Genomic DNA, 27,570 nt, shown 5'->3' with positions numbered 1-27,570 from the left:
ATAATTCCGTACGAACAAATCAGTCACATGACCAAAACAATCCAGTCAAAGAATATTTCTATTTCTTTTCCACATTTCTTCACATTTGTGATTGTCAGTGTTTGACTCCTTACAGCGATTCTTCATTGTTTCATCCCACTTTTTAACATTCTCTCACTTCCGGGGTGATAGTAGTCATAATTAGGATAGTAAATATTGATATGATATAAATATATATCAGGAGTCGCGGCGAGGTAAATGTGTAGCCAGAGAGAACGTGTAAAGTGCAAGCTTGCGCTATTTCATAGAGGGAAATAAAGGCTGGAAGACAACTCACAATAATAATATTATTTATAATATATATTCATATCATTTTTAAAAAAAACATTTTTAGTTATAATTTGTATGTATTTCATTTGTATGTTTTTCTATAATAAAATGTTTAGGTGGGGAAAAGTCGCTTTAAAAGCTTCTCAACTTTTATTAATTAGGAATGATTTTTTATTTTAGTATATATTATATTATATAATACATTTTAATATTTAAAATAAATTAAAATCATTTTAAATTTTTTTAGAATTTTGTGAAATGTTTCGGATGTTGTTTTTTTTCCAGTTTTATGAAAGTTAAATAATGATGAGGCCAAAACGGAACGGCCAGCATTCAGTTCGTGTAATACACCACCACACCACCGGGGGGCGGCAGCGCTACACGGCTGACAATAAGTGTTATGTTCTCGTTCAAGTTAATTATAAACAGGAGTAAAATGAGGGGGACTCTTTAAAGAGGTGCACGGCGTAGTTAGTTGAATGCCACGTGGGCGTAGCGGTGGCCGGTTTGATTCCCTCACCGGGGTTCAAGGGTCACGGAGGAGCTCAGATGGGCTCCTTGAAGGCTCCCTGGGCCGCCCTGGAGGTGGCGTTGGCGGCGGCCGTCTGCACCGTCTTGTTGGACATGACTCCTGTGGCGAACTCCTGCTGGGCCTTCTGGAAGCTGGCGCCGGTGGTGCGGTACGCGGCGTGGACCTGGCGGGGGCGGGGGGGGGGGCGGCGTTAAAGCGAGGAAGGGTAAAAGAGGGCGTGTCGCTGGTACCTTTTTGAGCATGATGAGCGACATGACCAGCAGCGAGGTGAAAAGGGCGGCGATGAGGATCATCAGGATGCCCACCGCCACGTTCTTGTTGAGGCCGGTCAGGGCGGAGATCCACCCGCTAAGGAAACATACTTCTTGGTTTTCATTTTAAACATTTATTCAACAATACTACGTTTAAATTGTATTACTATTTTTATTTTATTTTAATTTTCCATACATCTATAATTTATCTAAAATCTTTACCCTAAAAATCCATTAAACAGTATAGTCTAAAATATATATAATAAAAATATACCATCATTTTGTACTATAGGATAAAGTACAATATACAGTGAAACAACATATTTTAATCAACATTTTTTAAATATTTACTATTTTTTATAATGTGAAATAATTTTTAAAATCCAAAAAGTCCTATTTAATATTCAATAAATAAATACAACTGACAAAAATAATTTACTAGAAATGTAAATGATATAAAATAATTGTGTACTGTATTACCAAATTATATAATAAAATGTACCAAAAAATGATTTTACAGAACACATTCATACTTTATATATATATTACATACATACATTTTTAGCGTGGTTTTAAGTAGTACATTTTGATTACATATTTTTCATATTTCATCATTTACTGATTCATTTTGTGATACTTTTGTATTAAAAAATAAACACTAATATATCTAAACGCTGTGAAATACAATGTATTAGAGGATGAAAATAAGATATAAAAATATATTTTTTACAAATACAATATTAAATATAATAAATCATGTATCGTTTTTTAATTATACATTATCTTTTTTTGAAATAAAAAGTCATTAGAATATTTTCATTTTCTTACTAAAATCTAATATTCAATAAATAACAGAGTAGAAATAAAATGTAAAAATTTGGTACTATGTTAAACAATAAATCATATTTTATTTCAGCACATTTCTATCGTTGCTTTAAACATTACAACCTTTTGATTACATATTTTTAAATTTTACGCTCTGTTAATTTTGTTGTATTTTGTAACTATTATAAATACATTTAATAGAATAAGATATAAAAATATATTTTATGCAAATACAATATTAAATATAATAAATCATGTATCATTTTTTTATTATACATTATCATTTTTTTAAAATAAAGTCATTAGAATATTTTCATTTTCTTACCAAAATCTAATTTTCAATAAATAACAGACTAGAAATAAAATATAACAATTTTGTACAGTATTAAACAATAAATCATATTTTATTTCAACACATTTCTATCGTTGTTTTAAACATTACAACCTTTTGATTACATATTTTTATATTTTACGCTCTGTTAATTTTGTTGTATTTTGTAACTATTATAAATACATTTAATAGAATAAGATATAAAAATATATTTTATGCAAATACAATATTAAATATAATAAATCATGTATCATTTTTTTATTATACATTATAATTTTTTTAAATAAAGTCATTAGAATATTTTCATTTTCTTACCAAAATCTAATTTTCAATAAATAACAGACTAGAAATAAAATATAACAATTTTGTACAATATTAAACAATAAATCATATTTTATTTCAACACATTTCTATTGTTGTTTTAAACATTACAACCTTTTGATTACATATTTTTATATTTTACGCTCTGTTAATTTTGTTGTATTTTGTAACTATTATATATACATTTAATAGAATAAGATATACAAATATATTTTATGCAAATACAATATTAAATATAATAAATCATGTATCATTTTTTTATTATACATTATCATTTTTTTAAAATAAAGTCATTAGAATATTTTCATTTTCTTACCAAAATCTAATTTTCAATAAATAACAGACTAGAAATAAAATATAACAATTTTGCACAATATTAAACAATAAATCATATTTTATTTCAACACATTTCTATTGTTGTTTTAAACATTACAACCTTTTGATTACATATTTTTATATTTTACGCTTTGTTAATTTTGTTGTATTTTGTAACTATTATAAATACATTTAATAGAATAAGATATAAAAATATATTTTATGCAAATACAATATTAAATATAATAAATCATGTATCATTTTTTTATTATACATTATCATTTTTTTAAATAAAGTCATTAGAATATTTTAATTTTCTTACCAAAATCTAATTTTCAATAAATAACAAACTAGGAATAAAATACAACAATTTTGTACAGTATTAAACAATAAATCATATTTTATTTCAACACATTTCTATTGTTGTTTTAAACATTACAACCTTTTGATGACATATTTTTTATATTTTAAGCTCTGTTAATTTTGTTGTATTTTGTAACTATTATAAATACATTTAATAGAATAAGACATAAAAATATATTTTATGCAAACACAATATTAAATATAATAAATCATGTATCATTTTTTTATTATACATTATCATTTTTTTTAAATAAAGTCATTAGAATATTTTCATTTTCTTACCAAAATCTAATTTTCAATAAATAACAAACTAGAAATAAAATATAACAATTTTGTACAGTATTAAACAATAAATCATATTTTATTTCAACACATTTCTATTGTTGTTTTGAACATTACAACCTTTTGATGACATATTTTTATATTTTAAGCTCTGTTAATTTTGTCGTATTTTGTAACTATTATAAATACATTTAATAGAATAAGACATAAAAATATATTTTATGCAAATACAATATTAAATATAATAAATCATGTATCATTTTTTTATTATACATTATCATTTTTTTAAAATAAAGTCATTAGAATATTTTCATTTTCTTACCAAAATCTAATTTTCAATAAATAACAGACTAGAAATAAAATATAACAATTTTGTACAATATTAAACAATAAATCATATTTTATTTCAACACATTTCTATTGTTGTTTTAAACATTACAACCTTTTGATGACATATTTTTTATATTTTAAGCTCTGTTAATTTTGTCGTATTTTGTAACTATTATAAATACATTTAATAGAATAAGACATAAAAATATATTTTATGCAAATACAATATTAAATATAATAAATCATGTATCATTTTTTACTATACACTATAATTTTTTAAAATAAAAAGTCATTAAAATATTTTCATTTTCTTACTAAAATCTAATATTCAATAAATAACAGACTAGAAATAAAATAATTTTGCACAATATTAAACAATAAATCATATTTTATTTCAACACATTTCTATCGCTGCTTTAATCATTACAACCTTTTGATGACATTTTTATATTTTACGCTGTTAATTTTGGTCATATTATGTAAGTATTATAAATACATTAAATGTAATAAGACATAAAAACATATTTTATGCAAATACAATATTGAATATAATAAATCCTGTATCATTTTTTATTTTACATTATCATTTAAAAAAATAAAAATGTCATTAAAATATTTTCATTTTCTTACTAAACTCTAATATTCAATAAATAAAGAGACTGAAACATAATTTACTAGAAATATAAAATACAACAATTTTGTACAATATAAAACAATAAATCTTATTTTATTTCAACACATTTCTATCGTTGCTTTAAACATTACAACCTTTTTATTTTATAATTATTTTGTAACTATTATAAATACATTTAATAGAATAAGATGTTTAAAATGTGTGAAATATAACTTGATTAATCAAGACAAGATATATATTTAAATATATTATCAAATTTAATAAATGGTGTATTATTTTGTTATTATTTGTTCATATATTTATAATAAAATGTTTTCGATAAAGGACTTTTATTGAATTTATTTATTGAATAAAATACAATATAAAATTTAGTAAAATGGAGGAAAAAATGTATATTTTTTTAGTTTTTAATTAAAAAAATAACTAAATTGGAAAATATATATTTTTAATTGTAATTGGTGAGCTAAGGTGTAAACGACCACCATGTATCCCCTGAGGCATGTGTAAATGTCAGGTTCCTATCAAGCTCCCCAGCCGGTGGGGCCCACTGTCTGTAGGACGTAAACATAAACATAATTTACTAGAAATATAAAATACAACAATTTTGTACAATATAAAACAATAAATCTTATTTTATTTCAACACATTTCTATCGTTGCTTTAAACGTTACAACCTTTTTATTTTATAATTATTTTGTAACTATTATAAATACATTTAATAGAATAGGATGTTTAAAATGTGTGAAATATAACTTGATTAATCAAGACAAGATATATATTTAAATATATTATCAAATTTAATAAATGGTGTATTATTTTGTTATTATTTGTTCATATATTTATAATAAAATGTTTTCGAAAAAGGACTTTTATTGAATTTATTTATTGAATAAAATACAATATAAAATTTTGTAAAATTTAGTTTTTAATTAAAAAAATAACTAAATTGGAAAATATATATTTTTAATTGTAATTGGTGAGCTAAGGTGTAAACGACCACCATGTATCCCCTGAGGCATGTGTAAATGTCAGGTTCCTACCAAGCTCCCCAGCCGGTGGGGCCCACGGTCTGTAGGACGTAAACGCCAACCTGGCAGGTGTAGACGAAGAAGAAGAGGAAGAAGCGGAAGGAGCTGTCAATCCTGAAAAAGAAGAAGAAGAAAAGAATGAGCGATGGCGAGGGCGAGCAAAGGCGCTTTGATGATGTCACGGACTTGAAGGCTCCGTAGACGGGTCGGAACCAGCACGCGAAGGAACACGGCGTGAAGAGCAGGAACCACAGGATGGACTGGCCAAAGTCCACGAGGCGTGACGAGTCCACACAGAACCAAGCCAGGCAGCCCACCAGGTTGGCCAGCAGCACCCCCGTGTGGACTGGAGGACAGACACACCTGCTATGTACCTTTAAGGACCTTCAGGTGGCGCTACAACATCTGCACCGCCTTGTCAAATATCACATGCACTTGTTTATGTGTGTGTGCGTGTGTGTGTGTGTGTGTGTGTGTGTGCGTGCGTGCGTGTGTGTGTGTGTGTGTGTGTGTGTGTGTGTCATGTGACCCAGCCTGCAGACCACATGACCAGCGTGTGATTGGAGCATGTGACGCCTCCTTGGAGGACATGTGACCTGCAAGGCTGAGAGACTATTGATCTAGAATAGAAACTCACACATCCACAAGTACTACATACAGTAGTATACTACTACAATACTACTACATCTTGTACAATACTACATGATGTACTTGAATACTACTAGTACATGTAGCAGAATACTACTATTACATGATGTGCTAGAATACTACCAGTACATGTTGTAGAATACTAGTAGTACATCATGTACTACAATACTCATAGTACATGTTGTAGAATACTACTATTACATGATGTGCTAGAATACTAGTAGTGCATGATATACAATACTACTAGTACATGTTGTACAATACTAGTAATACATGATGTGCTAGAATGCTAGTAGTACATGATGTACGATACTATCAGTACATGTAGATTACTAGTAGTACATGATGTGCTAGAATACTAGTAGTACATGATGTACGATACTATCAGTACATGTAGATTACTAGTAGTACATGATGTACTAGAATACCAGTAGTACATGATATACAATACTACTAGTACATGTTGTAGAATACTAGCAGTACATGATGTATTAGAATACTAGTAGTACATGATGTACAATACTACTAGTACATGTTGTAGAATACTAGCAGTACATGATGTATTAGAATACTAGTAGTACATGATGTACTAGAATACTAGTAGTACATGATGTACGATACTATCAGTACATGTAGATTACTAGTAGTACATGATGTACTAGAATACTAGTAGTACATGATGTACTAGAATACCAGTAGTACATGATATACAATACTACTAGTACATGTTGTATAATACTAGTAGTACATGATGTATTAGAATACTAGTAGTACATGATGTACAATACTACTAGTACATGTTGTAGAATACTAGCAGTACATGATGTATTAGAATACTAGCAGTACATGATGTATTAGAATACTAGTAGTACATGTTGTACAATACTACTAGTACATGTTGTAGAATACTAGTAGTACATGATGTACTAGAATACTAGTAGTACATGATGTACTAGAATACTAGTAGTACATGATGTACAATACTACTAGTACATGTTGTAGAATTCTAGCAGAACATGATGTACTGGAATACTAGTAGTACATGATATACTAGAATATTAGCAGTACATGATGTACTAGAATACTAGTAGTAGATGATGTAATAGAATACTATTAGTACATGATGTAGAATACTAGTAGTACATGATGTAGTAGAATACTAGCAGTACATAAGGTACGATACTAGCATTACATGATGTACTATACTAGCAGTACATGATGTACTATACTAGCAGTACATGATGTACTATACTAGTAGTACATGATGTAGTAGAATAAAACTCACCCATCCACAGGTAGTACATGATGTAGAATACTAGTATTACATGATGTACTAGATTACTAGCAGTACATAAGGTACGATACTAGCATTACATGATGTACTATACTAGCAGTACATGATGTACTATACTAGCAGTACATGATGTACTATACTAGTAGTACATGATGTACTAGAATTATTAGCAGTACATGATGTACTAGAATACTAGTAGTACATGATGTACTAGAATACTATTAGTACATGATGTACAATACTAGCAGTACATGATGTACTAGATTACTAGCAGTACATAAGGTACGATACTAGCATTACATGATGTACTATACTAGCAGTACATGATGTACTATACTAGCAGTACATGATGTACGATACTAGCAGTACATGATGTAGTAGAATACGAGTAGTACATGATGTAGTAGAATAAAACGCACCCATCCACAGGTAGTACATGATGTAGAATACTACTAGTACATGATGTAGTAGAATAAAACGCACCCATCCACAGGTAGTACATGATGTAGAATACTAGTAGTACATGATGTAGTAGAATACTAGTAGTACATGATATAGTAGAATAAAACGCACCCATCCACAGGTAGTACATGATGTAGAATACTAGTAGTACATGATGTAGTAGAATACTAGTAGTACATGATGTAGTAGAATAAAACGCACCCATCCACAGGTAGTACATGATGTAGAATACTAGTAGTACATGATGTAGTAGAATACTAGTAGTACATGATGTAGTAGAATACTAGTAGTACATGATGTAGTAGAATAAAACGCACCCATCCACAGGTAGTACATGATGTAGAATACTAGTAGTACATGATGTAGTAGAATACTAGTAGTACATGATGTAGTAGAATACTAGTAGTACATGATGTAGTAGAATACTAGTAGTACATGATGTAGTAGAATACTAGTAGTACATGATGTAGTAGAATACTAGTAGTACATGATGTAGTAGAATAAAACGCACCCATCCACAGGTAGTACATGATGTAGAATACTAGTAGTACATGATGTAGTAGAATACTAGTAGTACATGATGTAGTAGAATACTAGTAGTACATGATGTAGTAGAATACTAGTAGTACATGATGTAGTAGAATAAAACGCACCCATCCACAGGTAGTACATGATGTAGAATACTAGTAGTACATGATGTAGTAGAATACTAGTAGTACATGATGTAGTAGAATAAAACGCACCCATCCACAGGTAGTACATGATGTAGAATACTAGTACATGATGTAGTAGAATACTAGTAGTACATGATGTAGTAGAATAAAACGCACCCATCCACAGGTAGTACATGATGTAGAATACTAGTAGTACATGATGTAGTAGAATACTAGTAGTACATGATGTAGTATAATAAAACTCACCCATCCACAGGTAGTACATGATGTAGAATACTAGTAGTACATGATGTAGTAGAATACTAGTAGTACATGATGTAGTAGAATACTAGTAGTACATGATGTAGTATAATAAAACTCACCCATCCACAGGTAGTACATGATCTTCACAGTCTTCTGGTAGTCCACAGGAATGTCCACAGTGATGTCCTGGTAGAAACATGGACCCACTGGGAACTTGTCTGGTAGAGGAGGCCAGTTGTTCTTCCTACCTAAGTAGTACAAATACATACATACTTACTGGAGATAGATACTACTTATACATATATCATTATGTACATAAATGGATACTTATGTACATGTATGCACATATGTACATCTATGTAGGTACATAATTATGTATGTAGGTACATCATTATCTACAGTGTGAATGTACAAAAGTATATCTGTGTACATAGATATACTTATGTATATAAGTATCTGTGAATGTACATAATCTGTGTATACATACTTACATCAATACATATCTATATAAGTATATATTTCTACAAAAGTATATCTAATACATTTTTAACTATGTATGCGCATCAAAAATGATGTACATATCTATGTATGCACATACTGTAAGTATGTATACCTACTAGTGTTGTAACAATACCAATATTTTGGTACCAGTACTAAAATTATTTTGATACCTTTCGGTACTTTTCTTCTTTGATACTTTACATTCGTTTTGTGTCTGCTTGTAAGTACTCCGTGTGTGTGTGCGCTGCCGAACATGCTCCTCTGCTCGTAAAACCAGCAATGTCACCACGTGACTTGTAGGCGGGCGCGGGGGGGGGGGGGGGGGGGTGCGGGACCGGTACTTTTCAGAGGCGGAATATGATTCATTAGTATGGCGGTACTGTACTAATACCGGTATACTGTACAATCCTAATACCTATGTACATATACACATACTGTACATATACAAGTACATATACATACACTCATGCACATAATCACATTTCATCAAACATAAATTAACGTTACCCTAGGGTCAACTGGGTAACACATGGCACACTGACAAAGCAGATGTATATATAGATGTATATATGTACAGATGTACATATATACAGATGTAAATATGTACAGATGTATATATGTACAGATGTACAGATGTATATGTGTACAGATGTAGATGTATATATGTATAGATCTGTACAGATGTATACATGTACAGATGTAGATGTATATATGTACAGATGTAGATGTGTACAGATGTAGATGTATATATGTATAGATCTGTACAGATGTATACATGTACAGATGTAGATGTATATATGTACAGATGTATAGATGTAGATGTATATATGTACAGATGTATATATGTACAGATGTAGATGTATATATGTACAGATGTATATATGTACAGATATAGATGTATATATGTACAGGTGTATATATGTACAGATGTACAGATGTGTAGATGTAGATGTATATATGTACAGATGTATATATGTACAGATGTAGATGTATATATGTACAGATGTATATATGTACAGATGTAGATGTATATATGTACAGATGTAAATTTGTACAGATGTTTATATGTACAGATGTATACATGTACAGATATAGATGTATATATGTACAGATGTATATATGTACAGATGTAGATGTATATATGTACAGATGTATACATGTACAGATATAGATGTATATATGTACAGATGTATATATGTACAGATGTAGATGTATATATGTACAGATGTATATATGTACAGATGTAGATGTATATATGTACAGATGTATAAATGTGCAGATGTAAATTTGTACAGATGTATATATGTACAGATGTATATATGTACAGATGTAGATGTATATATGTACAGATGTAGATGTATATATGTACAGATGTACATATATACAGATGTAAATATGTACAGATGTATATATGTACAGATGTACAGATGTATATGTGTACAGATGTAGATGTATATATGTATAGATCTGTACAGATGTATACATGTACAGATGTAGATGTATATATGTACAGATGTATATATGTACAGATATAGATGTATATATGTACAGATGTATATATGTACAGATGTACAGATGTATAGATGTAGATGTATATATGTACAGATGTATATATGTACAGATGTAAATGTATATATGTACAGATGTATATATGTACAGATATAGATGTATATATGTACAGGTGTATATATGTACAGATGTACAGATGTGTAGATGTAGATGTATATATGTACAGATGTATATATGTACAGATGTAGATGTATATATGTACAGATGTATATATGTACAGATGTAGATGTATATATGTACAGATGTATATATGTACAGATGTATATATGTACAGATGTATACATGTACAGATGTAGATGTATATATGTACAGATGTATATATGTACAGATGTAGATGTATATATGTACAGATGTATATATGTACAGATGTATATATGTACAGATATAGATGTATATATGTACAGATGTATATATGTACAGATGTAGATGTATATATGCACAGATGTATATATGTACAGATGTAGATGTATATATGTACAGATGTATATATGTACAGATGTAGATGTATATATGTACAGATGTATATATGTACAGATGTAGATGTATATATGCACAGATGTATATATGTACAGATGTAGATGTATATATGTACAGATGTAGATGTATATATGTACAGATGTATATATGTACAGATGTATATATGTACAGATGTATACATGTACAGATATAGATGTATATATGTACAGATGTATATATGTACAGATGTAGATGTATATATGTACAGATGTATATATGTACAGATGTATACATGTACAGATATAGATGTATATATGTACAGATGTATATATGTACAGATGTAGATGTATATATGCACAGATGTATATATGTACAGATGTAGATGTATATATGTACAGATGTATAAATGTACAGATGTAAATTTGTACAGATGTATATATGTGTTTTGGCAAACTCTACATAAGGCCAAAGCCTTCACCCAAGCAGAAGGGCCTCATGTCCAAATGTCAGTTTGGCTCCCATTTCCCCCCAGAGGACAGAACTGGAATTACTGACAACATTTCCCAACAGCTGAAGACCATCAGTAATCAGGAAGGCTCTCTAGCATGTCTTGGCTCAGGCTTCGAATCTCTCTTGTTAGGTTCCTCATCCAGTTGTTCCAGCTGCTCATATATGCTCTCTTGCTCTTTGAGGAAGTCCAAGAGACCGTCAAACCTGCTTGCTGGAGTCACAGCATTCCTGGTGTCTGCTGCATAGATGAGCCATTCCTTTCTGAGAGGTCCTGGGAGTTTCCCCTCAATAGACTTGGTCACAAGTGGGTTTTTGATGGCACCGGTGTCCCCAAGCTCACTGAGATCTTGAAGCGCCTTCTCCACATCTTGGATTAGCTCCACGACTTTTCGCGGCTGGTTACTTTTGACGGGTTGCATTCTTTGTAACTCCTCCACTATCTCTATAGCAATGGAAGTCCGGTTGCCATAGCGGTTCTCCAGAACACGGAAGATGTCATCGGCAGTGTTATGAGTGGTGAGACGAAGGTCTTTCCTGATCTGGTCCTCAACACTGTCCAGCAATTGGGCCTTCTTCACCTCCTTGGAACCAGTTGGCTCACCTTGTCTCTGGAGTGCTTCCCAGTCTTTTTTCCACCTGTGGAATTCACATTTCTTTCCAGTGAATTTAGGTAGGGCTGTGGGTTTCAACTTGATGGCTGGCACAGGATGACTGGGAGCAATTGGTTCCCTCCTGACTTCTTCCTTTATCCTCTGTTGTATGAAGTCAGCCTTCTTGGAAACCAGCTTGGTTGTCTGTAGTTCCAGATCTTTTAAGCTTGTCAGAATTTCAACTACTGTATCTTCAGGGACCCATTGTCTCCACCGACCATGCACCTCCTTTGCAGTCTTCACCAGTCCTTCCAGGTGGTTCAGCATGAACTCATATCCATCCAGGTTCATATCCTCCGGTTCCACAGCAGTGGTGCGTCTACACTCTTCATCTGCTGCCAGAAGAGCTATGGACATTTCATCTTTTCCAAACTTGTCCCACAGGGCCTTCTGGAGTTGACCTTTGACCTTTGCCCGCTTTGACTCACACTCCCTTGAAGTATTATCCAGATCTTCTTGTTGCTCTTGGGTGAGTTCAGTTTCTCCATCTTTTAGCTGTGTCAGAAGTTTGGCATCTACCTTGTCATTGGCTTCCATGACTTTGTCAGCTGCTGCGATGAGTGTCTTGAAACTGTCTCTGAGCTCCTCCTCAGACAAGTCATCATGGTTCCTGGTGAGGCTGTTGACAAGGCGGGTGAATGATGCTTTTGCAGTTGTCCTCTCGGTCTTTAGCTGGTCAAGCACCTTCTTGTCAGCCATATTTACAGCACAAGTGGAGTTGGAGTAAATTTGGTGAAATTAACTTTTAAATATTTGGTCCAGATCTCCTTTTCCTGGTTGTCCAGTGGGGGATCGGTTTTTCACTGTCAAGTTATGTTTTGTTTGTTTGTTTTCTCCCCTAACTTGAAAAGGGTTTGACTTTTTGACCAGGGGTTTCACTGGGACTTCACTCTTTGTTTTAATCCAATGATGAGACAAATCTCTGTTTATCCTTTTATTTTGGACTTGATTGTCTCTTTTTTTCATTGAATAGATGTAAGGTGAAAAACCTTTGGAAAAGGTGGACAAATACAAAAGTAATTAGGGACCAATATAAACAAATTACAATAAACCATTTTTTAAAGTAAAAGTGTTTCCAAAAGTACATGTAGTGACCTTTAACAGCTTGGATTTGGCATTTAAACATTTAACAACCACTTGGCAATTAAAATAAATTCAACACATTAAATCAAAAACATCAAAATAATATAAGTAATCTCACCGTCAGCCACCCTGGTCTCTTTAAACAGTTGTCTCTATTGTATTTGGCAAAATCTCCTCGAGCAGTGTTTGTTGGCCTGAAGTCTGAGCTGGAGCTGCAGACTTAAAAAGAGTGGATTTGATTGCTTCAGGTGAGAGCCTTCCTGATTACTGATGGTCTTCAGCTGTTGGGAAATGTTGTCAGTAATTCCAGTTCTGTCCTCTGGGGGGAAATGGGAGCCAAACTGACATTTGGACATGAGGCCCTTCTGCTTGGGTGAAGGCTTTGGCCTTATGTAGAGTTTGCCAAAACACCTCCCACTCGATCTTTCCATGTATACATCGGGAAGATCGCCGACTGTAGGCAAACTAAGTGCACGTGATTGGTTTTGGTGGTTGTGCCAAGATTTTCTATTCCTGTTCCTCAGCAGGTAGTAGGACAACCAACCGTCTTACGTCTCTGTGCAGAACGGTGGCTTGAAGCTTTTCCTTTCTGCTGCTTGAATTGGGATGGCTGGTCTTTGCCTTTGGGGCTTTTGTCAGGGGGACACAGTAGCTTGGGAAAACCCGAGTGCAAGCATCCGGGTTTTCCCAAGCTACTGTGTCCCCCTGACAAAAGCCCCAAAGGCAAAGACCAGCCATCCCAATTCAAGCAGCAGAAAGGAAAAGCTTCAAGCCACCGTTCTGCACAGAGACGTAAGACGGTTGGTTGTCCTACTACCTGCTGAGGAACAGGAATAGAAAATCTTGGCACAACCACCAAAACCAATCACGTGCACTTAGTTTGCCTACAGTCGGCGATCTTCCCGATGTATACATGGAAAGATCGAGTGGGAGGTGTTTTGGCAAACTCTACATAAGGCCAAAGCCTTCACCCAAGCAGAAGGGCCTCATGTCCAAATGTCAGTTTGGCTCCCATTTCCCCCCAGAGGACAGAACTGGAATTACTGACAACATTTCCCAACAGCTGAAGACCATCAGTAATCAGGAAGGCTCTCACCTGAAGCAATCAAATCCACTCTTTTTAAGTCTGCAGCTCCAGCTCAGACTTCAGGCCAACAAACACTGCTCGAGGAGATTTTGCCAAATACAATAGAGACAACTGTTTAAAGAGACCAGGGTGGCTGACGGTGAGATTACTTATATTATTTTGATGTTTTTGATTTAATGTGTTGAATTTATTTTAATTGCCAAGTGGTTGTTAAATGTTTAAATGCCAAATCCAAGCTGTTAAAGGTCACTACATGTACTTTTGGAAACACTTTTACTTTAAAAAATGGTTTATTGTAATTTGTTTATATTGGTCCCTAATTACTTTTGTATTTGTCCACCTTTTCCAAAGGTTTTTCACCTTACATCTATTCAATGAAAAAAAGAGACAATCAAGTCCAAAATAAAAGGATAAACAGAGATTTGTCTCATCATTGGATTAAAACAAAGAGTGAAGTCCCAGTGAAACCCCTGGTCAAAAAGTCAAACCCTTTTCAAGTTAGGGGAGAAAACAAACAAACAAAACATAACTTGACAATATGTACAGATGTATATATGTACAGATGTAGATGTATATATGTACAGATGTAGATGTATATATGTACAGATGTAGATGTATATATGTACAGATGTACATATATACAGATGTAAATATGTACAGATGTATATATGTACAGATGTACAGATGTATATGTGTACAGATGTAGATGTATATATGTATAGATCTGTACAGATGTATACATGTACAGATGTAGATGTATATATGTACAGATGTATATATGTACAGATATAGATGTATATATGTACAGATGTATATATGTACAGATGTATAGATGTAGATGTATATATGTACAGATGTATATATGTACAGATGTAGATGTATATATGTACAGATGTATATATGTACAGATATAGATGTATATATGTACAGATGTATATATGTACAGATGTACAGATGTGTAGATGTAGATGTATATATGTACAGATGTATATATGTACAGATGTATATATGTACAGATGTAGATGTATATATGTACAGATGTAAATTTGTACAGATGTTTATATGTACAGATGTATACATGTACAGATATAGATGTATATATGTACATATGTAGATGTATATATGTACATATGTAGATGTATATATGTACAGATGTATATATGTACAGATGTATATATGTACAGATATAGATGTATATATGTACAGATGTATATATGTACAGATGTAGATGTATATATGTACAGATGTATATATGTACAGATGTAGATGTATATATGTACAGATGTATATATGTACAGATGTATATATGTACAGATGTATATATGTACAGATGTAGATGTATATATGTACAGATGTAGATGTATATATGTACAGATGTATATATGTACAGATGTAGATGTATATATTAGGGATGTCCCGATCCAGGTTTTTGCACTTCCGATCCGATACTGATATTGTTTTTGCATTTCCGATCCGATACCGATACTGACCGATACCGATACTGACCGATACTGGCCTATCCGAGCATGTATTAAAGTTTAAAGTTATTTAGCCTACTTAGTTGTCAGAATCATGTTGAAAAGGGTTTTAGTACTCTTGATAACAACTAGCCAGCTGAATTAGGGGAGTTTGAATAATACACAATGGTTGGTAACAAGAAACTGACCTGTTTATTCAAGGATAAACACAAAATAGACAAAATTATACATGACAAACAGAAATGGCATCATTGAACTAGGGCTGGGCGATATGGCCTTTTTTTAATATTGCGATATTTTAAGGCCATATTGCGATACACAATATATATCTCGATATTTTGCCTTAGCCTTGAATGAACACTTGATGCATATAATCACAGCAGTATGATGATTCTATGTGTTTTGATTGATTGATTGAGACTTTTATTAGTAGGTTGCACAGTGAAGTACATATTCCGTACAATTGACCACTAAATGGTAACACCCCAATAAGTTTTTCAACTTGTTTAAGACGGGGTCCACTTAAATTGATTCAGGATACAGATATATACTATTTTGATGGTGAGGAGTCTGGACGTGTGGCACCGAATGGAGATAAGCGTCTCGACAGACGTCACAATATTTGAACAATGATGACGAAAACTGTTGTCTCTGTCGTGTCCGTGTGTCGAAAATTGTTATGCGCTTATTTTTTTATTTGATTTTGTGCGTGGCATAGATTTGCCGTGCGCAGAGGACGCTTGAGCAGGCGCGCACCTTAGCAGCTGCGCTAGCATCACAGCTAACATTAGCCATGCCGCTACCTCGCTCTCTGCTGGGAGAGGACGTATACGTATGTGACGTATGACGTGACAGTATGTGACGTGTGTAAGAAGGTGCGCTCGCTGTCTGTGAGAGGGAGACACAGGAAAGAGTGAGAAGAGCCTGTCGTGTAATGCCAGCAGCTAAAAGCAACTGCGTGAGAATTGTGGATGTGTTGAAGGTGTGCTGGAAAATGCGGAACGGAAATTACGGAGCAGCAGAAAAGTGGAATGTATTATTTAAATCGGTGTCCCGATCCAAATATCGGATCGGGACATCCCTAGTATATATGTACAGATGTAGATGTATATATGTACAGATGTATATATGTACAGATATAGATGTATATATGTACAGATGTAGATGTATATATGTACAGATGTATATATGTACAGATGTAGATGTATATATGTACAGATGTATATATGTACAGATGTAGATGTATATATGTACAGATGTAGATGTATATATGTACAGATGTAGATGTATATATGTACAGATGTATATATGTACAGATGTAGATGTATATATGTACAGATGTAGATGTATATATGTACAGATGTAGATGTATATATGTACAGATGTAGATGTATATATGTACAGATGTGTATATGTACAGATGTAGATGTATATATGTACAGATGTATATATGTACAGATGTAGATGTATATATGTACAGATATAGATGTATATATGTACAGATGTAGATATACAGATATAGATACAGACAGACCTCCAGAGGCAGAGAGCGACTGCATCTCCCGCTCTCGTCGGTCCAGTTCTGCAGCTTTCCTCTCCAGCTCCTCCTGCCTCCTCAGCAGCTCGCCAGCGGCCCCTGATGCCGGCGCCTCCTGAGGGTCAAAGGTCGCATGAGCCCCACCCACCAAGCGTCACAGTCACAGGTGCAAGGTGAAGTACCTGCGTGTAGACCGGAGGCTCCTCTGTGGGCTTCATGATGGCGGGCTGCGTGGGGACGTCGGGCGCAGCGGGCTTGGCGGCCATCGTTGTCTAAAGGCGATGAACACGGTCACGTGCAATACAGGAAGTCAGCATACGGGAGACCACCACAATGTATCCCACCAGGCATCCTCTAGTCCAGGGGTCTTTATGTATGATCATAATACACTAGTCCTAAAACTACCTCGTTATTGTGCAGTACCAAGTTATTCTAATTAGTGCTAATCCCTAGCTGACAACTGGCACACTCATTTCTAGCTAACAGCTATCGCGCTAATCGCTAGCTGACAACTGGAGTGTTAGTTGCTAAATGACAACTGCGGCGCTAACGGCTAGCTGACAACTGGAGGGCGAACAGCTACCTGACAGCTGGCCCATTCATTCATTGGTAAGCTGACCGCTAGCTGACAACTGACACATTAATTGTTAACTGGCGTGCTAATTTCTAGCTGATAATTGGCACGCTAACTGCTAGCTGATAACAGGTGTGCTAACCGCGAGCTGACAACTTAAGGGCAAACGGCTAGCTGACAACTGGCCCATTCATTCATTGGTAAGCTGACAATTGGCGTACTCATTGCTAGCTGACAACTCACGCACTAATCGTTACCTGACAACTGGCGCGCTAACCGCTATCTGACCACTGGCGTGCTCATCGCTAGCTGACAATTGGCATGGCCATCGCTAGCTGACAACTGGTGTGCTAATCGCTAGCTGACAACTGGACCGTGTGCAATGTTAGCTGGCACGCTAATTGTTAGCTATCAACCAGCGTGTAAATTGCAAGCTGAGAACTAGCACTAATCGCTATCTGACAAGTGAAACGTTAATCACTAGCTATCAACTAGCGCGTAAATCGGTAGTTGACAAATAGCCCTTAATTGCCAGCTGACAAGTAACGTGCTAACTGCAAGCTAACAACTGTGCACTAAGTGTTAGCTGACACGCTAATCACTAGCTAGCAACTAGCGCGTAAATCGGTAGTTGACAACTAGCATGCTAACTGCAAGCTGACCACTAGCTATCTTACATGCTAACATGCTAAATTATTTGTGTTTTTATTAGAACATGCCAGGAGTAAGGAGGTCACAGCTATTTTGAAACTGAATCAATGTTAATGTGTATTTAAACACGTTTACATTTGAGGAACATAACACAAATGTATTGTTTTAAAATTTAATCAAGCAACAATTGTTGAAAACCTCCGCTCTACTTTTTGATTTTTTTCTCTTGCAATCTTGATATTTGAGTTTACTTTACTGCATTTAAAAAAAAAATTGCTTGATTTGACCTTAAATCTAAAAGATGTACATCTTTGCCCCATGTCGGCTCTCCCTGGGCCTTGCCCAACTCACATTTTTAACCATTTTTTTGTTGGCCTTTTGGCCTTTGGGGCTTTTTTAGGCCTTCCCTACCGCTGCGAGTCATTCCGGGGCAGTATTTGTTTTAAACGTTAGTCCACAAGTGGGCTCCAACTCCCCGGTAACAAATGCTGGAACCCTCTGCCTCACCTAAATACGCCAAACTGTCTGAAAATAGGGCCCCCGAAAGGCCTCCCATTCCCCGGGAACACCTGCTGGAACCCTCTGCCCCACCAAAATACGCCAAACTAGGGCCCCAAAAGGCCTCCCACTCCCCGGGCACACCTGCTGGAACCCTCTTCCCCACCAAAATACGCCAAACTGTCTGAAAATAGGGCCCCAAAAGGCCTCCCACTTGCTGAGAACACCTGCTGGAACCCTCTGCCTCACACAAATACGCCAAACTGTCTGAAAATAGGGCCCCCGAAAGGCCTCCCATTCCCCGGGAACACCTGCTGGAACCCTCTGCCCCACCAAAATACGCCAAACTAGGGCCCCAAAAGGCCTCCCACTCCCCGGGCACACCTGCTGGAACCCTCTTCCCCACCAAAATACGCCAAACTGTCTAAAAATAGGGCCCCAAAAGGCCTCCCACTTCCTGAGAACACCTGCTGGAACCCTCTGCCTCACACAAATACGCTAAAATGTCTGAAAATAGGGCCCCAAAAGGCCTCCCATTCACCAGGGACACCTGCTGGAACCCTCTGCCCCACCAAAATACGCCAAACTAGGGGCCCAAAAGGCCTCCCACTCCCCGGCGACACCTGCTGGAACCCTCTTCCCCACCAAAATACGTCAAACTGTCTGAAAATAGGGCCCCAAAAGGCGTCCCAATTCCCCAGGGACACCTGCTGGAACCCTCTGCCCCACCAAAATACGCCAAACTAGGGCCCCAAAAGACCTCCCACTCCCCGGGCACACCTGCTGGAACCCTCTTCCCCACCAAAATACGCCAAACTGTCTGAAAATAGGGCCCCAAAAGGCCTCCCACTTGCTGAGAACACCTGCTGGAACCCTCTGCCTCACACAAATACGCCAAACTGTCTGAAAATAGGGCCCCCAAAAGGCCTCCCACTCCCCGGGCACACCTGCTGGAACCCTCTTCCCCACCAAAATACGCCAAACTGTCTGAAAATAGGGCCCCAAAAGGCCTCCCACTTCCTGAGAACACCTGCTGGAACCCTCTGCCTCACACAAATACGCTAAAATGTCTGAAAATAGGGCCCCAAAAGGCCTCCCATTCACCAGGGACACCTGCTGGAACCCTCTGCCCCACCAAAATACGCCAAACTAGGGCCCCAAAAGGCCTCCCACTCCCCGGCGACACCTGCTGGAACCCTCTTCCCCACCAAAATGCGTCAAACTGTCTGAAAATAGGGCCCCAAAAGGCCTCCCATTCCCCAGGGACACCTGCTGGAACCCTCTGCCCCACCAAAATACGCCAAACTAGGACCCCAAAAGGCCTACCATTCCCCGGGGACACCTGCTGGAACCCTCTTCCCCACCAAAATACGTCAAACTGTCTGAAAATAGGGCCCCAAAAGGCGTCCCAATTCCCCAGGGACACCTGCTGGAACCCTCTGCCCCACCAAAATACGCCAAACTAGGACCCCAAAAGGCATCTATTCCCCGGGGACACCTGCTGGACCCCTCTGCCCCACCAAAATACGTCAAACTGTCTGAAAATAGGGCCCCAAAAGGCCTCCCACTCCCTGGGAACACCTGCTGGAACCCTCTTCCCCACCAAAATACGCCAAACTAGGGCCCCAAAAGGCCTCCCACTCCCCGGGGACACCTGCCGGAACCTTATGCCCCACCAAAATACGCCAAACTAGGGCCCCAAAAGGCCTCCCACTCCCTGGGAACACCTGCTGGAACCCTCTGCCCCACCAAAATACGCCAAACTAGGGCCCCAAAAGGCCTCCCACTCCCTGGGAACACCTGCTGGAACCCTCTGCCTCACCTAAATGCACCAATATAGGGCCCCAATAGGCCTCTTACTCCCTAGGAACACCTGCTTGAACCCTCTGCCTCACACAAATACGCTAAAATGTCTGAAAATAGGGCCCCAAAAGGCGTCCCGCTCCCCGGGGACACCTGCTGGAACCCTCTGCCCCACCAAAACACACCAAACTAGGGCCCCAAAAGGCCTCCCACTCCCTGGGGACACCTGCTGGAACCCTCTGCCCCACCTAAATACGCCAAACTAGGGCCCCAAAAGGCCTCCCACTCCTTGGGAACACCTGCTGGAACCCTCTGCCTCACACAAATACGCTAAAATGTCTGAAAATAGGGCCCCAAAAGGCCTCCCATTCACCGGGGACACCCGCTGGACTCCTCGGCGTCACCAAAATACACAAAACTGTCTGAAAATAGGGCCCCCGAATGACATCACTTGGCCCGTTTTTTAGGTTTGGTTTGTGGGAATTCAATGCTCTGATACCGTTCTCAAATTTAGACACATTTGCATTATCACCACAAGCACAATAATACAAATGATGATGATATAAGAGGTCATGTGACTGGAATTGGAAGACTCTGATTGGTTGTTAGGATGTAAAAAAAAACAACTTACATTTTTGGAGTCCGTGAAAGGATTGTACTCTTCCAAGCCGGCCGCCGTCTGTCTCGCTTGCGAGTCCTGGAACAAATTGGAGAGAGAAGGTTGATAATGTAATATGTCGCCATGTGACTCAAATACTTGATCACACGCTGCGCGGATTTAAAGGGGAAGTACGAGGAAGTCAACATAAATGTACCTTGCTTCCCATCTTATAGCTTGGCATAAAAGTGATGCCCCTTCTCTTGCCTGGCGATATATACCCTCGCACACACACACACACACACACACACACACACACACACACACACACACACACACACACACACACACACACACACACACACACAGCTTTGTCACCAGACCGGCCCCCTAAATAATTCACAGTGTTGTGAAAGTTTAATATTGTGGTATTGCAGCAGCGTCCTTTCTTCCTTCCCTGTAGGAAAGAGGGCGACAGGAAGGGGGTGGGGGAAGCTATTCTGTGTGGCGCGCGCCTCAGGGCGGGCCGTCCCCGCTAGCACATGGCGCCGCCGCGCTGACATATGCTACTGAAGCACTGCGTCTCCTCGGGCGCAACCCTAGGGGGGGCCGCGTTCAACGTGTCAGTGTGTCAACGCCAGGCTGTGAATCATTTACGGCGGCGGACAACAGGAAGTGGATTATTCAATCAGTCGGGAGGTTGCCTACAGCCACAGCTGTTAATGCTAATTTTTATTGACCTGGTGGGGTTTTTTTTAACTGGTGTATGTATACACCAGTAAGGCACGTCAATTAGGTGCAACCTTTCAACTTTGTTTGTGTTTACCAGAGGTTCACTTCTTTTTACACTTGTGACAGTAAGGCACGTCAATTAGGTGCAACCTTTCAACTTTGTTTGTGTTTACCAGAGGTTCACTTCTTTTTACGCTTGTGACAGTAAGGCACGTCAATTAGGTGCAACCTTTCAACTTTGTTTCTATTTACCAGAGGTTCACTTCTTTTTACGCTTGTGACAGTAAGGCACGTCAATGAGGTGCAACCTTTCAACTTTGTTTGTGTTTACCAGAGGTTCACTTCTTTTTACACTTGTGACAGTAAGGCACGTCAATGAGGTGCAACCTTTCAACTTTGTTTCTGTTTACCAGAGGTTCACTTCTTTTTACGCTTGTGACAGTAAGGCACGTCATTTAGGTGCAACCTTTCAACTTTGTTTCTGTTTACCAGAGGTTCACTTCTTTTTACACTTGTGACAGTAAGGCACATCAATTAGGTGCAACCTTTCAACTTTGTTTCTGTTTAGCAGAGGTTCAATTCTTTTTACACTTGTGACAGTAAGGCACGTCAAATAGGTGCAACCTTTCAACTTTGTTTGTGTTTACCAGAGGTTCACTTCTTTTTACGCTTGTGACAGTAAGGCACGTCAATTAGGTGCAACCTTTCAACTTTGTTTCTATTTACCAGAGGTTCACTTCTTTTTACGCTTGTGACAGTAAGGCACGTCAATGAGGTGCAACCTTTCAACTTTGTTTGTGTTTACCAGAGGTTCACTTCTTTTTACACTTGTGACAGTAAGGCACGTCAATGAGGTGCAACCTTTCAACTTTGTTTCTGTTTACCAGAGGTTCACTTCTTTTTACGCTTGTGACAGTAAGGCACGTCATTTAGGTGCAACCTTTCAACTTTGTTTCTGTTTAGCAGAGGTTCAATTCTTTTTACACTTGTGACAGTAAGGCACGTCAAATAGGTGCAACCTTTCAACTTTGTTTACCAGAGGTTGGCTTCTTTTTACACTTGTGACAGTAAAGCACGTCAAATAGGTGCAACCTTTCAACTTTGTTTTCTTTCTGTTTACCAGAGGTTCACTTCTTTTTACACTTGTGACAGTAAGGCACGTCAAATAGGTGCAACCTTTCTACTTTGTTTATGTTTACCAGAGGTTCACTTCTGTTTACACTTACACACAAGCTGCTTGATAATGTCAAATAAAGGCCCGCGGGATGTCAAACTAAACATAAAATACCATTTGTCGTTAAGAACTGTTTCAATAAAGAGGTTTTTTTGGCTATTCAAGCATTGTAGGCTAATATTCACCTCTTTTTCATCATGTTGTGTCACCATGGAGTTATGGAAGAATCTCGAAGATCTCGCTAATGAATTGTATTCATGTTATGTCACTTAAACTCACACAATCCATCTGATTGGCTGTTGTTATCGGTTTAAAGTAGCTTTATCACAACTGACATCCAACACTGTCCAGATGACGATGCTAATGTGGCTAACTCGGCTGAGTACAAGCTAGCTTAGCAGGCGAGCTAACGAGCCTTACCTGAAACGGGTTGTTGACTTTCGCGTCCGTGAACGTGTTGCTGTCGTATTCCGACATGGTTCCACTCGGATCCGACGTTATAGTTCAGATGTAGTTTACAACACAAAATGTTTCGTGGTTCCACCGCAGACGATGAGACATCCGGAAAGTAAAAGTCCAGGGTTGTCTCGTTCAACTCCTGTCATCAGAGATCGTCTACCGAGGAGAGATGAGCCCTCATACTCAAAACGCTCGGCGAGAGTAATAAAACGCGAACAAATGCGGAAGTGGGAAAACCCGCGTCACACTTTCGACGTTAAAGTGTATTTTAAGGTGTTCCGCAGAGAATACACAAACTAATATGTTCACTTTTGGGGCTACTATTAAGAATGAAATATATTTTAAATACAAAATCCATAGTAAAAACCCTGCACGTACGGCCAGAGATCTTTACACTTGTTTGTGTTGGTAATCCAAAGATCTTCCAGTAGCTTTATTTTGATGCTATATCAAACCTGGGCAAATTAAGGCCCGGGGGCCACATGCAGCTCGTTAAACTTTTCAATCTGGCCCGCCGGACATTCCCGAATAATTTTTTAGATCTTTAAGATGTAAAGTGTAGCTGCCATTATGATGTGCAGTGATGTTTTCTAATGACCGTAAGTCTTGAACTATACACATACTTGCCAACCTTGAGACCTCCGATTTCGGGGGGTGGGAGGGTGGGGCGTGGTCGGGGGTGGGGCGGGGGGCGTGGTTAAGATATATATATATATAAGAAATACTTGACTTTCAGTGAATTCTAGCTATATATATATATATATATTTTATATATATATATATATATATATATATATGTAATTAAAATAAATACTTGAATTTCAGTGTTCATTTATTTACACATATACACACACATAACACTCATCTACTCATTGTTCAGTTAAGGGTTGAATTGTCCATCCTTGTTCTATTCTCTGTCACTATTTCAGAACACACACATTATACAAATATACATTATAAAATCAATAAGAAAACGGGAGCTCTAATTTGGGAGTCTGAATTAGGATCAGAAGTTCCTATACAAACATTGCGCACTCATGTCGCCTTTTTGTATTGATTACTGCAGCTGTGCACTGGATTCATTCACAAATACAAACTACAACTCACAAACACTTTAGAGTTAGGCTCCACCATCAGAATGTGTACTTAAACTTATAAAGATCACATGGATATTATTCAGTGAGTTGATTCACCAAAACTAACCTGTTATACAGGAGGAAACAGCACACAGGACGTTTCAATTGTTCACAGACTGGTCGCTCTCATCAGAATGACAAGACACTTCCGGTCTGCAGGTGATATCATTCAATTGGGAAGAAACGCCTTACTGCCCCCTACTGACCAATGTGAATACTGATAAATGTGTAATGACAGCTCCAAAAACGAATTCAAACCACAAAATAAAATAAAGAAATCAACACAAAAATGTGACACATTATGGGTGGGTCACATATGCATGTACAGTAGATGGCAGTATTGTGCTGTTTACGGCAGACGAACTGCTTTACGGTAGACGAAGACTTGACTGCTGTTGTTGTGTGTTGTTACCGCGCTGGGAGGACGTTAATGAAACTGCCTAACAATAAACCCACATAAGAAACCAAGAACTCGCCCTCCATCATTCTACAGTTATAACGTGATTGGGCAGGCAGGCAGTTTACATTATGGGAAAGCGGACATGAGAACAGGCTGTCAACACGTCACTCAGGTCCGCATGGAGCTGGAGGGGGCGTGGCCTCCAGCTCCGCCTGAATTTCGGGAGATTTTCGGGAGACAATTTGTCCCGGGAGGTTTTCGGGAGAGGCGCTGAATTTCGGGAGTCTCCCGGAAAATCCGGGAGGGTTGGCAAGTATGACTATACAAAGTATTTTAATGGTTGCAATCTGCACTCTTGCATGATATACTAGTTACTATGGTCATCTAATTAGTTACTATGATAATCTAAATAGTTACTATGGTCATCTAATTATTTACTATGGTCATCTAATTATTTACTATATGGTCATCTAATTAGTTACTATGGTAATCTAATTAGTTACTATGGTAATCTATGTCACCGCAGCTCAGACGAGGCACCAAGCAGTGTGGGTGGGGAGCGTTTCCACAGAGTGTTTCCAGAGCGGCCAGCCTGAAAATGCGGGTGTCAGGGACAGAGGTGGAAGGAGATTTTTACAACAAAGTTCTAAAGTTAGTGATACAGTATATCAGATATATCAGACTGTAGGTGGGTTTTTATTTTACCCTTCACGTTCATATTTGGCTGTTTGTTGCATTTTTGTTGCGTTTCACTTGGTTGTAAAATATGTTGACCGAGAGGGGGTGTGACGTTCATATGTTGTCAATATTCAGTGTTTTATCGTTCATAGTTAATATTGTCACTCCCACATTCTTTATTTTCATGTACATTCTGGGTGTCTCATTCAGTAAAAAAATATTTTTAATTCCATTCCGTTTTAAGGCGGTCTGTCATAACGTTTTTAGCTTTCAATCAGACATTATTGTGAGGTTTTGTATTAGTGTTCCTAAAAATCAGATATACCGGCCCCCAGACCAATTTTTTCCTCTAAATTTGGCTCCCCGAGTCAAAATAATTGCCCAGGCCTGTGCTATATGGAGGTTAATTTGTGTTTTTATTGCAAAAGCTTTTTTTGGACACTGAATTTATGCAACTGTTTTTTTTTTCAGTTTGAATTTTGTAAAATGATTTTTATTTTTGCATCAAATGATGCTGACAATTTCATTGAATAAAAGCTGGTGAGCAAAATCTGTGTGTTTAAAAATTCACTTTGTTAAAATAGTGTTTTAAAATTCAGTGTGTACAAATTCAGTGTAAAATGTTGCAGTTTAAAACATAACCCTCAAAACGCTCGGCGAGTGTAATAAAACGTGGAGAAATGCGGAAGTGGGAAAACCTGCGTCACACTTTCGATGTTAAAGTGTATTTTAAGGTGTTCCGCAGAGAATCCACAAACTAATATGTTCACTTTTGGGGCTACTATTAAAAATGATACCTGTTTTAAATACAACATCCATAGTAAAAACCCTGCATGTACGACCAGAGATCTTTACACTTGTTTGTGTTGATAATCCAAAGATCTTCCTGTAGCTTTATTTCGATGATATATGGATATATGGATCACACTCCTCAGTCTTCCCGGTAAGGTCTATTCAGGTGTACTGGAGAGGAAGCTACACCGGATAGTCGAACCTCGGATTCAGGAGGAACAGTGTGGTTTTCATCCTGGTCGTGGAACTGTGGACCAGCTCTATACTCTCGGCAGGGTCCTTGAGGGTGCATGGGAGTTTGCCCAACATGTGCTTTGTGGACTTGGAGAAGGCATTCGACCGTGTCCCTCGGGAAGTCCTGT

The 27,570-nt window shown here is 37.2% G+C and overlaps 1 protein-coding gene across 1 annotated transcript; it reads right to left on the bottom strand.

Annotated features, from left to right (window-relative positions):
• Window positions 1–360: 360 nt before the first annotated feature.
• On the bottom strand, window positions 361–24,384 carry LOC133610191 (secretory carrier-associated membrane protein 1-like). Its single transcript, XM_061966285.2, has 9 exons — window positions 24,164–24,384; window positions 21,871–21,936; window positions 17,896–17,985; window positions 17,711–17,828; window positions 8,962–9,090; window positions 5,708–5,867; window positions 5,534–5,635; window positions 1,072–1,189; window positions 361–1,004 (listed from the first exon to the last, which is right to left on the bottom strand). The coding sequence occupies exons 1-9, from the start codon at window positions 24,218–24,220 to the stop codon at window positions 855–857; spliced, it is 990 nt and encodes a 329-aa protein (XP_061822269.1). The 5' UTR covers window positions 24,221–24,384; the 3' UTR covers window positions 361–854.
• Window positions 24,385–27,570: the final 3,186 nt, after the last annotated feature.

Source organism: Nerophis lumbriciformis, linkage group LG11, assembly GCF_033978685.3.
Source record: "Nerophis lumbriciformis linkage group LG11, RoL_Nlum_v2.1, whole genome shotgun sequence".
NCBI lineage: Eukaryota > Metazoa > Chordata > Actinopteri > Syngnathiformes > Syngnathidae > Nerophis > Nerophis lumbriciformis.
Note: the sequence above shows the minus strand (reverse complement) of the source record. Positions and strands in the feature narration are given on the sequence as shown.

Bases quoted from the DNA above. Each gene is read 5' to 3' on its own strand.
- LOC133610191 (XM_061966285.2), bottom strand. From the start codon at position 24,220: ATGTCGGAATACGACAGCAACACGTTCACGGACGCGAAAGTCAACAAC. The intron at 17,829-17,895 runs GTACTTCACCTT...TTTGACCCTCAG, and splicing joins AGCCTCCGGTCTACACGCAG to GAGGCGCCGGCATCAGGGGC. The intron at 1,190-5,533 runs GTAGGAACCTGA...ATGTTTCCTTAG, and splicing joins CCCACCGGCTGGGGAGCTTG to CGGGTGGATCTCCGCCCTGA.